Genomic DNA, 16,239 nt, shown 5'->3' with positions numbered 1-16,239 from the left:
TATTACGTGTTAAAATTGGAACATTCTGTTAGTGTACGAAACGCAAATGTGCACGTCATATAATTAATAATTGATTAGTTGCTTCTTCCATTTCGTAAGAATACCAAAATACTTTGGTCGAATGCTGTCGAGTAGAATTCGTATTTAATGGAACGTTTGTACGGAACTGGTAAAAGATGGAGTTCGATCAACGATATGGATGTGTCGACGAGCAAAAAGATTAATGTCGAAATGGAGAACAGATTTATAATTCTCGCTGGTTCCGGAGAACGGGGTCGGGGCCAGCTGCAATCGAAGGTCGAGCGATTAAATTCGGTCGCGTGTAAACTTCAACGCGGGCGATGTTGTTTTGTGCGCATTACAGTGAACCATTGATTCAAATTAGAGTACATTTCGCTGGTTTAATCGCGGCCTGGTCGAAATATGGGTCAAGTTTCTTTCTTCTGACAGGTTTTGGCAGGAAAACGGCAAGCTCGTCGATGTACGTCCAGAAGATAATAATTTCTTCTGAGTGGGGAGGTTTCCTCCGAATGCAACTTCGCGCTTTCAAGCACTTAATCGAAATCGCGAGCTCCAAGAAGCATGTGTCCATTCTTTTACGCTGTACGAGTTGTTTGTGCAACTGTTTCCAGTTCGCTCGCGTCTGCGTAAAATATTCGTAATAACTGAAATTCAGAAAATGTGCTGTTTCGTGACAATTATCAGCACGATATTGTGTGTTTCTGAACGGTACGAGACCTAATTCGAAGCGTTATTAACGTACTTGTTATCAGAAAAATATTTTCTACTGATATAAAAATTGATTTCAATATCGTTGTGATATATATTAATGGTTTATTGAATATGAGATTGAATAATCCTGGCCTTACTTTTCTCGAGAGACGAATCAATATTCAGAATAAACGATACTATATTATATGATTAATAAAAAAATTTATTTTCAAAAGGGCGTTTCAAAGAGTTGTGTATGGTTCTTAGAACTTTCGATGAATTAATTGTAACAAATACGAGAGGTGTAAGAAACAATCTGTTACGTAAATCTACGAATTTCTTAATGTTCTCTCAATTAATTTAAACTAAAATCTGGCTTAAGTTTCAAATTAATACCTATCATTAGCGAAGTTTTATTATGTTAAGATACTTTTAATCTCGTCGGTCGTGCTGTTGAGCGTAAGAGGAAAGTGTAGTTTGTTTGCAGCGGGATCATGTTGCACTAATTAAAATTAAATTAAATTGCACGTTTGAGCTCGGACGATTACCGAGGCAAAAAAAGAAAAAAAGACGAATAGAAAAGTAGAATTATAAATACGTAAAACGTTTCTCCTGTGGACGCGTCTAAGTCGCCGAGGCACGTATCTTGAAAAAGAAAATACGTCCCAAGAGGATGAAATTTAAAATATTTAAATAATCGCGTGGCCGGAAGCTAAAATGGACATTTTCCACCTGCACGCCTTTTAAATAACTTATTTCCACTGTGCGGTGGAAACTCGATACGCTTTTCGCATTTACAGCTGAGGCCTGTCCCACGGGAAACGACCGATTCAGGAAATAAATCAGCAGAACCTGTTTATTATATCATATCCACCGTCAAAATTCATATTTCCTACGCGATTGCTAACCATCGACTTATGTGCTACAAAATAATCAGAGAACACTATCCTAGAACAATGATAAATTTAGATATTAGATGAAGGATTAATTAGAGATTTGTAGGATGGAAAAGTGTTGTATAAATTGTTGAAGATCTAAGTCTATTGCAAAATATTATTATTAACATAAGAATTCAACTGTATACATTGCAATGAAGATCAAAGTATTTGTAATTATTGTATATAGTGATTTTTAACCATCCACTTATGTGCTCCAAAATGATCAGAGAACACTATCCTAGAACAATGGTAAATTTAGATAATAGATGAAGGATTAATCAGAGATTTGTAGAATGGAAAAGTGTTCCATAAATTGTTGAAATTCTAAGTCTGTTCCAAAATATTATTATTAACAGAAGAATCCAACTATATACATTGCAATATAGACTAAAGTATTTGTAATTATTGTGTATTTCATATTTCATAAGTATATTTAACCATCCACTTATGTACTCCAAAATGATTAGAAAACACTATCCTAGAACAATGATAAATTTACATATTAGATGAAGGATTAGTTAGAGATTTATAGAATGGAAAAGTGTCGTATAAATTGTTGAAATTCTAAAACTATTCCAAAATATTATTATTGACATAAAAATTCAACTGTATGCATTGCAATATAGACTAAAGTATTTGTAATTATTGTGTATTTCATATTTCATAAGTATATTTAACCATCCACTTATGTACTTCAAAATGATTAGAAAACACTATCCTAGAACAATAATAAATTTACATATTAGAGGAAGGATTAATCAGAGATTTATACAATGGAAAAGTGTTTCATAAATTGTTGAAATTCTAAGTCTGTTCCAAAATATTATTATTAACAGAAGAATCCAACTATATACATTGCAATATAGACTAAAGTATTTGTAATTATTGTGTATTTCATATTTCATAAGTATATTTAACCATCCACTTATGTACTCCAAAATGATTAGAAAACACTATCCTAGAACAATAATAAATTTACATATTAGATGAAGGATTAATCAGAGATTTGTAGAATGGAAAAGTGTTCCATAAATTGTTGAAATTCTAAGTCTGTTCCAAAATATTATTATTAACAGAAGAATCCAACTATATACATTGCAATATAGACTAAAGTATTTGTAATTATTGTGTATTTCATATTTCATAAGTATATTTAACCATCCACTTATGTACTCCAAAATGATTAGAAAACACTATCCTAGAACAATGATAAATTTACATATTAGATGAAGGATTAGTTAGAGATTTATAGAATGGAAAAGTGTCGTATAAATTGTTGAAATTCTAAGTCTATTCCAAAATATTATTATTAACATAAGAATTCAACTGTATACATTGTAATATAGACTACAGTATCTGTAATTATTATATACTTAATATCTACGGATCTAAGCAATAAATTGTTAAGAAAATGTGAACAATGACCGTACTAAGAAACATAAATCAGTTTGATACCTCACGGGAGAGTTCTCAATTTTCTGTACCGAAGAATCGATTTTTTTTTTTTGCTCTTTCATATAATTTATAGTCTTAGAAATGTCTCGACAAAATGGTCGAAATTCTAAGAATTGACAAAGTTACGAGAGTTTGAAGAAGACGTTCTAACAAAGAGCGAAGATCGAAAACTTTAGTTTCTTCTTTCGAAATCGCATTTTTCATGCTTACCGTAGCGATATCTCAGAAACTAATAAAGGTTTCTTGAAATTTTAGCAGCTTGTAGAAAACGTGTCCGCGCATTCGTTGGAGTAGAATTACAAAAATGTGTCCAACAATCTTTTCCTCTTATTGGCAAACATGGACGATAATTTCCCTGCGTTTCCTTTGAATTTCAAATCGAACTTTACACGCTTATTTTACGCGAACTGATAACCAGTCCCGAAATTAAAAAATTTTCTAAGACGATAGTAAAATAAAATTTGGTTCTAAAGTAACTATCGATCGTATTAATACTAGAAAATTTGGAGATAGCGATGGTTACTAAGTACACGTGACAAATTGCAAAATGTATGGAGCATTATTTCTCAATATATTAGATCGATTATCTTGAATGGAAGCTTAACGCCGGGAGAATCCCTAAAATCACGAGATTCTGATAAACCATCGCTGAACACAGATCTACACATGATACGATATTTATCAGTGGAACGATAAGAAGTCACAAGACATGGTTGTTTCACCTTCGATCTCTAATTGTAATCGTGGACATCTGTAATACGCGAAAAGTATCGAAACGATGATCATGAAATCGGTACTCAAACGTTTCAAACTGTCTCGAACAATGTTAAATCAATTTTATATATAAGATCCTACAGAAAACTTTAAAATGCGTACCATGCATTCGACGAACGATGACATTTATCTAAAAAGAGTAATAAAATAATTCTAGTTTGGTCAAACTGAAAGAAATTATGCATTGATTCAACATTATTCTGCATTAGTTTACGAAAACTAACAGTAGAAGCTCGTTCACTCATTGTTTTCGTATTTTCGTTACAAACCATAAACTAATTTAGGATATTGTTTTCATTAAAGTTTTTAGAAAGAAGTCCGACAAATTCTAACGAACATTTATTCCAAACTTTCCTCTCATCGACGATCCTCGACTAAGTATTTGCAAGCGTTTCGACTTTGAGGAAAAGTTCAGCCATAGCGTTCGATCAGCGAATTGAAATTGTCTTTGTTCTTTATCCCGTTAGTTTCTCAGAAACTCGATCGAAATTTCTTCCGATATTTGGACCTCGTAGCTTTCTGGCCTTGTCGACGCTGATTGAAGAGTAATATTTGTTATTACATAACTTTGTTATTAAATAATGGTACGTTTGAATGAAAGAATCGTGTAGCTACTGAAACAATTTTTGTTTTAACGTATAAATGGAATAAAGTGCTCGTAAAATGAAACCAATATCGCTTTACAAAAGTATTGTTATTAAAATGTTTTGATAAAAGTTTAGTTCTCGTTACTGCATATATAAGATTCGTTACTCGTCTATTAGAAAATCGTACGAAATTTAAACAATGTGAGCACAAGTTTCTTCCAGTAATCGTTAAAACTTATTAAGCATGTTAAAGGTCTGATAAGTAGCTTCTGATAAACTTACGATTAAGCGAATTAAAATCGATCTTAGATACGCTATTGAAACAATCTGTCAGTTATTAACTTCGAGATCCTCTTCTTTCTCTTCTTTATTTATTTCTTATTTTCTTAATGTTATGAGAAATATAGAAATATGATTACGAGTTTATAATTATTCACAGAAATCTAACATTTCATGTGTTCTAGTAAATAAATTATTGTGTTATTGATTCTTGAACAGTATGGGATCTAACGAATAAGTCATTGAATTTATTCCTCTCCACAAATTAATACCAACGTTAGTATCAACAGTGTCTAAAATTTGATACGATTTTGTAATTAAATTTTCATACATCGGTTTGGCAACTAAAGAATTGCGGATTATTTAAATCAAATTAAAGAGAATTTTTTCATGGAACGAAATAACTTTATGTATTAATGTATCGTACATTTTTAACAATAACCTTTTGTCATCGTTGAGCCAACATCATAATTACATGTTCATAAAAGTTCTGGTTTTTATCGGCAAGAACCTAAGCCAACTGTGATTTGATATCATCGTCACTATTGAAATTTTCACCATTCAAAAAGTTTTGCAAAGAACGAAACAAATGATAATTTGACGATGCAAGATCAGGACTATACAGGGTATTCGACCACCCATGGGAAAAATTTTAATGGGCGATTCTAGAGGCCAAAATAAGACGAAAATCAAGAATATCAATTTGTTGATTGAGGCTTCGTTAAGAAGTTATTAGAATATTAAATTAAAAAACTTCAAATCGTTCTGGGAAAATTATTTTCGGTTGCGGGGGTCAATTATAATTATTTTTGGTGAATAGACATACCCCCGAAATCCTATCCACTTTCGAGAAAAAAATTCATTACCGAAAATATGTCTGATCATGAATGAATGATTCCCCTGAAATATCATGTGTTTCAAATCGTTCTGAAAAAATTATTTTCGGTTGCAGAAGTTAATTGCAATCATTTTTGGTGAATGGACATACCCCCGAAATCCTACGCATTTTCGAGAAAAAAATTCCTTATCGAAAATCTAATGTGAAGCCAGAAATGCTTCCCCAAAATTTCATGCGTATCTTTAAAATGTCATAACTCCTGAACGGATTGGACGATTTTAATGTTCAAAAACGCAAACGACGCGTATTTTAGTGTAGAATATGTAGAAATTCTAACAATGTTGAGAAAGTTGTTCTTTGACACCGTAAAATGAGAAAAACCACATAAAAATGGTTCAATTTTCAAACGGCCATAACTCCTACAATAGTGAATATATTTCAATGAAACTTTTTTCTGAAATAGTGCTCATGGATACCTACAAAAAAGTATTAGACAACTTTTCTGTAGGGCGTCAAATAAATTTACTAAAAATGAAAAACGAATTTTTAAGAAAAATCGACAGGGGGTAGGTGGAGAAATTTTTCGACGAAAAGAAAGAATTTTGAATCGTTCTGAAAAAATTATTTTTGGTTTCGGGGATTAATTACAATCATTTTTGGTCATTACATATACCCTCGAAATCCTACGCATTTTCGAGAAAAAAAATCAAATGTGTGCCTAAATTTTTCGGGCGAAAAAAAAAATTTGAAATCGTTCTGGAAAAATTATTTTCGGTTGCAGGGGTTAATTATAATTAATTCTGATGAATAGACCCACCCTCGAATTCCTACGTATTTTCGAGAAAAAAAATTCTTTACCAAAAATATACTATGTGGCCGAAAATGTTATTATAACTTTTTAACGAAGCTCCAATCAACAAATTAATATCCTTGATTTTCGTCTTATTCTGTCCTCTAGAATCTCCCATTAAAATATTTCCCAGGGATGGCCACCCTGTATAATGGCAACACATCCCAACCATGCCCCAATCATTTTTTCCAAGTGATCAAATATATGTGTAGCCTTGCATTGTCATGGTGGAACACAATACCTTTACAATTTATCAATTCTGATCGCTTTTCTTGAATCGCATTATTCATTTTTGTTAGTATCATAGGAATTAACCCTTCTTATTTCCATCTAACAACGGAAAATATTATTCCAATCTTGAACATGGTGAATCTACATAAAAAATAACTCTACAGCTGCATTTAGGTACACCCGAGTTAATACATTTTTATCTTAATTCATGCAATTTTCAGAATATCGATATTAATTTACGAATTCTCTATTTTGATGTGAAACAATTTTTCTCTAAATTGTCTGGCCATCTATAATTGTGGTTATACGCTTATCGTAGATTCGAATCTATCGACCTGTCGAAATTTCGATCAAAGTCTGCACGGGATCACAAGGTTTGAGGCTTCCGTTGTCAGGAACATGCACACACGTCCGATCAGGAAACAGGTAGAACAGTCGGTGTTTCCCTGGGCGAAATCGTCCGTCCTCGTCGCTATGTAAATGAAAATCACCGTGGTTCTCCGAATCTGGAAAACGTGGAACGTACTCGATGAAAACTCGGTTCCCGTGGATCGTTAAAGACGGCCTGGTCTCGAACTTTGCGAAACCGGTTCGTGGAGGCAGGCAGACCGTTCGAAACTTATCCTATTACGAGTTTCTCGGGGCGAGGGTACGGTCCCGGTCGGGTAACCGAGTGCTTCTGCAAGCAAGGCATCGGCAATCTGGAGGAGGGAGCACGTCGAATTTACACCGGGAAACGCAAACTCGAGCGATAACCCCCGCGCGCTTCTACTTCGCGACAGAACACGGGGGACTCGTCTTCAAAGCGGAGACCCAGACCACAAGTGACCCCTCTTCCTTCAAAGCTGATCTGCTTGTCGAAGGCTTCGGTCGAGAGAAATTTCCTTCCGCAACGGTTCCCCGTACATCTTCAACGAACTTCGAGCTGGCATCTGTTGATGGCAACCGGTGTGAATGTTCCTCGACATTTGAAAGACGACATCGTTACGCGATAAGGCGCGTCAGGTCTTTTCGAAACTGGGTACATGGGTACGTCTACTGATATACTCGATGGGAACAATTATACCGATCTTGTAGAAACTATTAGTTTCAAGGGGTAATTTGGGCCCATCTAGCTGCCCCTTGGGTACAAACCCTCAGTGTGTGGGATTTGTAGTTTTGGGAGGGCTGGCCCACGAGGGATGGGCAAACTTCTGGTTTGCAAATAGAATCGCCTCTTATTTTTGAACTCGGTATTTAATCGAGCACAGGACGAACTCAATTACAAGTTACAAATTACGTCAGCTACAGTTACAAGAGAAGAGTTACATCAGTCAGAACAGTTGCATCAGTTACATCAGTTAGAACAGTTACATCAGTTACATCAGTTACAAGAGAATGGAACATGGAGTACGAGTTCGAACAGTATACAAGAGTGCAATAGAACACATTTTGAACGGATTAGATTTCAAAAATTTTGCAAACAATTATATCATTGTAACATTTTCCTGTTAACACGTGTATCGTTACATCTTTGTTAATAAATTAAAATGTTTGTAAATAGTTATTATATCTATTTGCTATATAAATCGGCTCCACGAACTTTGTGGGAGCCAACAGATAGTGTGCGAGATAGCAAGAGTTCTGAGCCTGTTAGTGGAGTCATTAGTAAGGCAAGACTTGCAGACTCTGCTTTAGATACTGTAATATATACTGTATTAGTAAAACAACATAATGATGTACTGTAATAATATTATAAAACATACGCAAATTACTTTCGTCATAGTAGTAGAGAATCGACGAAACAAAAATGTTGTATTTACGATTAATTTCTATCGTTTCATTGATTTCTATTTGTTCAAATTTGTACTAGATTTCAGAGAAAAGTTTTGGTAAAAAAAGAGGGAAAAGACAGTGGATAGAGGCTTTTGTGCAAGGCAAGCAATGTCTGCCACCTTAGAAGGTATTAATCACGAGAGATATATGAAGGATCGCCGTGAGGTTACTAGGTCTAGCTGAGAAGGTGGAAACTACTTGGCCTTGCACACACTTACGATTAAATTTCTGTTCCCCATAATAGTGAAACATCACGTTCATGCAGAAAATAATTGTCACGAATATTAAAGAAAATATAATCTAGATAAGCATAGGTTATTCACTATAAACGTTTTAACTCTTAAATATATTTACTGTAACATTCTTTCCAAATATGACAAGACACACGTTATACATACAGGGTGTTCAGCCACTTCTGAGAAAATTTTAATGAGAAATTCTAGAAGCTAAAGTAAGACGAAAATCAAGAATGGCAATTTGTTGACTGAGGCTTCGTTAAAAAGTTATTAACGTTTAAAGTTCCGCCCGTACTGAATTTTTTTCAAGAAAATGCGCAAGATTTCGGGGGTAGATCTATTCACCAAAAATTATTGTAATTGACCCCCACAACCGAAAATAATTTTTCCAGAACGATTTGAAATTTTTGAATTTTGTCGAAAAATTTCACACCTTCTCAAATTTTTTTCTCGAAAATGCACAGGATTTCGGGGGTATGTCTATTCACCAAAAATGATTGTAATTGAACCCTGCAGCCGAAAATAATTTTTTCAGCATGATTGGACACACATGAAATTTCAGGGGAATCATCCATTCATAATCAGACATTATGTTTTCAGTAATGAATTTTTTTCTCGAAAATGGTTAGGATTTCGGGGATACATCTATTCACCAAAAATTATTTTAATTGACCTCCGCAACCGAAAATAATTTTTTCAGAACGATTTGAAATTTTTGAATTTAATTGTTAATAACTTTTCAACGAATCCTCAATCGACAAATCGATATTCTTGATTTTCGTCTTATTTTGGCCTCTGGAATCTCTCATTAAAATTTTTCCCAGGGGTGGCCGAACACCCTGTATAGGTATTTAAATTGATTTATTGAATTAGTACTCGACAAGTAATTTATTATCAAATCGTTGAAAATAAATCTTCGTCTTAAGAATTTATTTACAACCTCGTTTTATGACAAATTATCAATCCCTAATCTGTAGATAAGTTGTTAACAAATGTGTTTGAAATCTCGTTGGTTTATTTGATTTATGGCACCATACGATATAAAATTGCGAATCACGACTTATCGCGTATAATCCCGTAACGTTTTTCTCCGACAATACTATCATCGTAAGATAAAATGTTATTAAATCAAATCAAACAACATTCTGCAGATTTGTTTACCTGCTGCTGTGTAGAATAGAACAAATTAAACAAGATAACAATTCTATATATTTCTTCTTCAAGAAGAAAGGAATTTCCCGATAACTTCCAAATAAAACTTGCATCCTCTTATCTTAATACGAAACATGGCGATTTTAAAATATTCCCAGTTAAATCTTACAAATATATCTACCATCTAAAAAAAATATATTTAGAAAATTTAGAATCTTCTGAAATAAATGGCAATCGATTACTTGCACAGAAACAGTCAATAATTATATGTGTTAAAACATTGATTGCCACATCACCCACACATGGATCACATAAATTTTTCGCTGAGGAGTTAGAAAAATTAATTCTTAAAATTAGATGAAAAAGAAAATAAATCTAGATAGAACTCTTAAATTTTAACGAGGCTGTAAAAGTAAGTTCTACGACAAATTGCGACTATGCTAGTTTTCAACTGTCTATAAACAAAGGTTCCAATTATCTAAAAACGTATTAAAAAAAAAGTAACGATCAATGTATCGATTTATTACTCGCTTTTAATTCCAATCAACCAATCTAAAATCTTACTGAAAATCTCGCGTTAAACTTTTAACCTTCAAATTTAAAATAGAAAGAGACGAACTGTTAATTTTTAACATAATTCTTGATTCGAAGAGGGTGAAATATTTCACAAAAATTTCTGAACAAATTTAACAACGCCATCTCGCTGTTTGCTGTTCCAGAAAAATCGCTCTGGTCATCATCCTCACCAGAGCAGGTCTCGATTTGGACCCGAACGCCCTGAAGAGGTTGAAGGTCACTGTACCGAAACTCGGTTTAATTCCATGGCTCGTCGAGGCAGTTGTGGTAGCCTTGCTGACAAAATATCTGCTTGGCTTGCCCTGGATATGGGGTTTTCTGCTCGGGAGTGTCGTAGCTGCTGTTTCACCAGCTGTCGTAGTGCCTTGTCTCTTCAGGCTACGTGGCAAGGGTTACGGAGTTGCCAAGGTAAGATTTAACGATCTAAACGTAATTCAAATTCTAATATAAACGATTTTAATCGATGCAAATGTTAATCTGTTTCGTTTCATATTTTTCAATAAGATCTTTGTGCAGAGTGATTCTAGTAACTGGCTATATTGAAATTCATGCAATTCAAAATACTTTATTTTTTAAATGAAAACTGTTCTTTCATTCATGAATGGCAAGAATATAACATACAAAGTATATACACTTCATAATTCAACTCCTAATATAAACGATTTTAATTGATGCTAATTGTAATCTGTTTCGTTTCATATTTTTCAATAAGATCTCTGTGCAGAGTGATTCTAGTAACTGGCTGTATTGAAATTCATGCAATTCAAAATACTCTATTTTTTAAATTAAAACTGTTCTTCCATTCATGAGTGGCAAGAATATAACATAAAAAGTATATACACTTTATTAGTCATAGGACACTTAATAAACGTGGAATAAAAATGAATTAACACTGTGAGGAGATGTATATTATAAAACGAAACTAACATTTATTTATTCATTACATTACGAAGGAAATGTAACCCATATTGCATGTCAAATAATTAAAAATTTTCGTTTTATCAACCCTGTTTGAAAACGATCGTTCTAAACATAATTCTAATTCTAATATAAACGATTTTAATCGATGCAAATGGAAATCTGTTCCATTTCATATCTTTCAATAAGATCTTTGTGCAGAGTGATTCTAGTAACTGGCTATATTGAAATTTATGCAATTCAAAATACTTCATTTTTTAAATGAAAACTGTTCTTTCATTCATGAATGGCAAGAATATAACATACAAAGTATATACACTTCATAATTCAACTCCTAATATAAACGATTTTAATTGATGCAAATTGTAATCTGTTTCGTTTCATATTTTTCAATAAGATCTCTGTGCAGAGTGATTCTAGTAACTGGCTATATTGAAATTCATGCAATTCAAAATACTCTATTTTTTAAATTAAAACTGTTCTTCCATTCATGAGTGGCAAGTATATAACATAAAAAGTATATACACTTTATAATAGGACACTTAATGAACGTAGAATAAAAATGAATTAACACTGTGAAGCGATGTATATTATAAAACGAAACTAACATTTATTTATTCATTACATTACCAAGGAAATGTAACTCATATTGCAAGTCAAATAATTAAAAATTTTCGTTTTATCAGCCTAGTTTGAAAACGATCGTTGAAATCGATAAAATTCTATCGACAATTGCTCTTCAATATTTTTTTATAATTTTTTCCTAATATTTTCCACAAGATCTTCGATTTTAATCACGTTTTCCCCCAAAATTGTTTCTTTCGTATTATATAGTTTGAATTACTTATTTATTTTAATTTCATACGTGCATTATAAAATTTACAGTAAAGTAGAAATCTAAAACGAATAAATGGAAGATAATAACATTGCTTTAGAAAATTGTATCTGTGCCTAAGAAACGGAGGTACGCGTCCCCGAACAGTGTTATCCGAGTCTCTAATAATTAATTCGAACGATCGATACGGTCGAGAACTAATTACGAAGAAAATCAAGTCGTTGGAGGAATCGCGGCCGCATTGTTTGACGGAAACATAAGTCGCCCCGACACAGGATTCCACGTGTCCAATTAGATCCCTTTAAAACGCGGTACTTTTGCTCATCGGGGATGCATTCGTAAGTAATGTAACGAAGTTGAATCTGTTCGTCGCAGCGTGACACGCGGAACACCGTGCTAAACTTTCCGAAAGCGACTCCTCGACACTAATTAAGTTTCTTTTGAACACTGGTTTGCTCTGCCGGTGTAATTTCGCGTTTGCTCGGGGCGTAATTGCGCGCGGGAGGATGCAAGAAAAATTTGCAACAAGGTTAAAACAAAGCAAATTGCTTCTTTGTGAACGACATCGTGTTACGCAGCTTACCAGCGTATGCTATTAAGAAATTTTCTGGCAAAAGCGCTTCGAGCGCTGCGTGTTTCCCCGTTCCGTTTCAAAAGACGTCAATAATTCTCATTCTCCTTTCCCTTTTACGTAGAAAAACACTGATTATTGCATTGACCGTCGACAATGTACATAGGTACAGCTTCTAAGCAGTCCAGACCATCACAAAATATTTAAAACTAATGGTTCAATCTAAGTTATTAAGAATCTATTCGCTAAGTTAGTGTTCAAACAATGAGACTAGAGGTTGAACCGAGATTTATTATTAAACTCAATTTATTCGTTAAGTTAGTCTTTAAATGATATATTCATTTATTTTGGAACTTTTAATCAGGAATGGTAATAGTCATTTACACTTTTGATTGAATTATTTCAAACAGTAAATAGATCTATGTTATTCGTTATCTTGCATTTATTCTTTGAGTTATTTGTTTGACATCTCTAATGAATTGTTTTTCAGAAATTGATTATGTCTTTAGTCTTTAAAGGTAGAAAATTAAGGCAGAGTATTTTATAATAATAAATGCCTCGTTTAATAATACGAATTATTTCAAACAATAAACAGATCTATGTTACTCTTTATCTTGCATTTATTCTTTGAGTTATTTGTTTGACATCTCTAACGAATTTTATTTTATTAAATATTATACGTTATAAGCCACAGATGATTTAGAAGTTGATTTTCGTCTTTGAAGGTAGAAAATTAAGGCAGAGTATTTTATAATAATAAATGCCACGTTTAATAATACGAATTATTTCAAACAATAAACAGATCTATGTTACTCGTTATCTTGCATTTATTCTTTGAGTTATTTGTTCGACGTCTCTAACGAATTTTATTTTATCAAATATTGTACGTTATAAGCCACAGACAGTTTAGAAGTTAATTTTCGTTTTTGAAGGTAGAAAATTAAGGCAGAGTGTTTTATAATAATAAATGCCTCATTTAATAATACGGACTTAATAATTCTTTCTCGTGTGAAGTAGAATAAAATGACGACAAAATTATACGTCAATTTTTAAAGGGCTTGATGTAAAAGAAAGGATTTTATAATTCAGTTTACGATAAGAATAAATTTGTTAAACTTTTGAATCCTTATACTAATACTGATTCAGCCTTTAAAATGACTTTCGATAAATTGTTGCACGAAGTAAACTAAAATCTATTTTCGCAATAAATACACCAAAGTATACTTGTTACTCTTGTGGGCTACTTTAAATCTCGAAAACGATATAATTTGTGGCCCCCAAAAATTTTTAGAATTTATGTTCGCGCGTGGTACTTTTGCGTCAGCTTTAATTCGAGGCAACGAAGGAAAGAGAGACAATTTTCGTCACGGAAGAGGCGCTCGTCGAGAAACGGCGAGAAGCATCCAGCGAAATTAGTTCGAATACGGTCGAGATGGTCCGATCTGTATTCCTTCGACACGGTTCGTCGCGTCTCCATAATCGATGTGGAAAACGAACGCAACCAAAGAATGGCCAGCTTTATTCCGCCTCGATGGACGAAACGAGAGGACCGAATGCGGTTTGTCCGCGTGGTCGAGCTAGGTGAAATACGAAAATCGCGAAGGGGCAGCTCCGACGAGGTATAGGGGAAACGCTCATGGTACAAACCGATAACAATAAATTCGGCAAAAGGTACGCTGGCGAATTAGATGGGATCGTGGTTCAAGCAGTGCTTTGTAATTGCGGCGAGTTACAACGGTCGCGCTAGATCCACTGAAATTTCCGTGGACGGAGTCCACTGTGTTCCATTTGGCCGAAATTGGGAACACCGAACGGAGAGGAATCGCGTGTAAGAATGTCGAGATGCTCGGTAAACTTTGGATTAGATTTAATTCCGGTAGATCTCGAGCTATCGACTGAATTCTTATTTGAAACGTTGCACTAAATGGAAATATTTTATTCTTTTATTTCGTGTACACTGCTGGCGGAAATTATGTGTTCGATACATCATTGGCATATTTATTGTCATGAAATTATTGCTTAGACGAGAGTCTAAGTTACAAAAATTTTGAAAGCTAAATTCTTATTTGAATCTGTGGATAGTGGAATATTTACACTCAAAAAATGAAAAGAAATATTTAATTTATTTCGTGTACACTGCTGGCGAAAATTATGTGTTCGATACATCATTGGCATATTTATTGTCATGAAATTAGTGTTTAGACGAGAGTCTAAGTTACAAAAATTTTGAAAGCTAAATTCTTATTTTAATCTTTGGACAGTGGAATATTTACACTCAAAAAATGGAAAGAAGTATTTTTATAATATTATTCTTTTACTTCGTATATACTGCTGACCAAAATTGTATGTTTAATACATTTTTGACATATTTATTATCATGATTGAAATAATTGCTTTCCCAATTTGCAGAATTAAGAAACATAAAAGATAAAGTCATAAAAGAAATTTTATAACGTAAATAATTAAATACTAGTCTTTTTCAGAGAAACGCTGTTTCAAAATTGGATAAATCAGTTACAAAAATTCTAAAGCTAAATTTTTATTTCAACTGTTGCACAATGGCATATTTTCACTCAAAATATGGAAAGAGACATTTAATTCTTTTATTTAGTATACACTGCTGAACAAAATTATATGTTTAATACATTTTTTACATATTTATTATCCAAATTGAAATAATTGCTTCCCCATTTGCAGAATTAAGATACATAAAAAAAAAATTCATAAAAGAATTTCTGTAACATAAATAATTAAATGTTGGCCTTTTAAATGCTATTCTCAAATTGAGCAAAAGTATAACTTCAGTTACAAAAATTTTAAAGTAAAATTCTTAATTCAGTCGTTGAACAGTGGAATATTTGCACTCAAAAAATGGAAATAAACATTTAATTCTTTTACTTCTTATACACTGGCCAAAATTATACGATACATTTTTGAAATATTTATTATAAAATTGAAATTATTTCCCTCATTTGCAGAATTAAGATACATAAAAGAAGTTTTGCAACATAAACAATTAAATATCAACTTTTATGAGAAAAATATTGTTTCCAAATTGAACAACAGTGGAAACTTAACTAAAAAGAAATCACTAATTTGTAAAGTAGTTATAATAAAAATTGTTGTTATCAATTTCTAGTTAATTCGTAATTAAATGAGTAATCTTGAAATTTGATTTCGAAACAGGAACGTTGAAAATTTTCATCATTAAGAGTGTATCAGCATGGTCGATGTATTTCAGCGTAATCTAGAAGTTGGACAATTGTTAAGGTATCGATTAAATTTCATTGAAATTACTATAATTAAAAGTTTTACTATTTTCGTGGAAAGTTCGATTTAAGTTATAGGACAAGTCAATGAAAACATCGGGGGAGAAAAAAATTGATAAGGAGCGCTATTGAACTTCGACAGCGATCGTTTCTTAAAATTGCTAAGGTATTGAAACTTTCGACTAGCTTCCTACACAAACAGTT

General features: G+C 32.9%; 1 protein-coding gene across 4 annotated transcripts in view; it reads left to right on the top strand.

Annotated features, from left to right (window-relative positions):
• The window catches only part of Nha1 (Na[+]/H[+] hydrogen antiporter 1), a 572,935-nt gene that overhangs the window by 176,598 nt on the left and 380,098 nt on the right, over nt 1-16,239 (top strand). For all 4 annotated transcript variants that reach the window (XR_013079781.1, XM_076766049.1, XM_076766050.1 and 1 more), the window contains one exon: nt 10,586-10,850. Coding sequence is in view for 3 of the 4 variants with exons in the window: in XM_076766049.1 (XP_076622164.1) it covers nt 10,586-10,850 (265 nt within the window). In the remaining variant the exon portion in view is untranslated. The remainder of the gene's footprint in view (nt 1-10,585; nt 10,851-16,239) is intronic.

This window comes from Colletes latitarsis, chromosome 6, assembly GCF_051014445.1.
Source record: "Colletes latitarsis isolate SP2378_abdomen chromosome 6, iyColLati1, whole genome shotgun sequence".
In the NCBI taxonomy this organism is placed as follows: Eukaryota; Metazoa; Arthropoda; class Insecta; order Hymenoptera; family Colletidae; genus Colletes; species Colletes latitarsis.
This window is presented reverse-complemented; position numbering and strand designations above follow the sequence as displayed.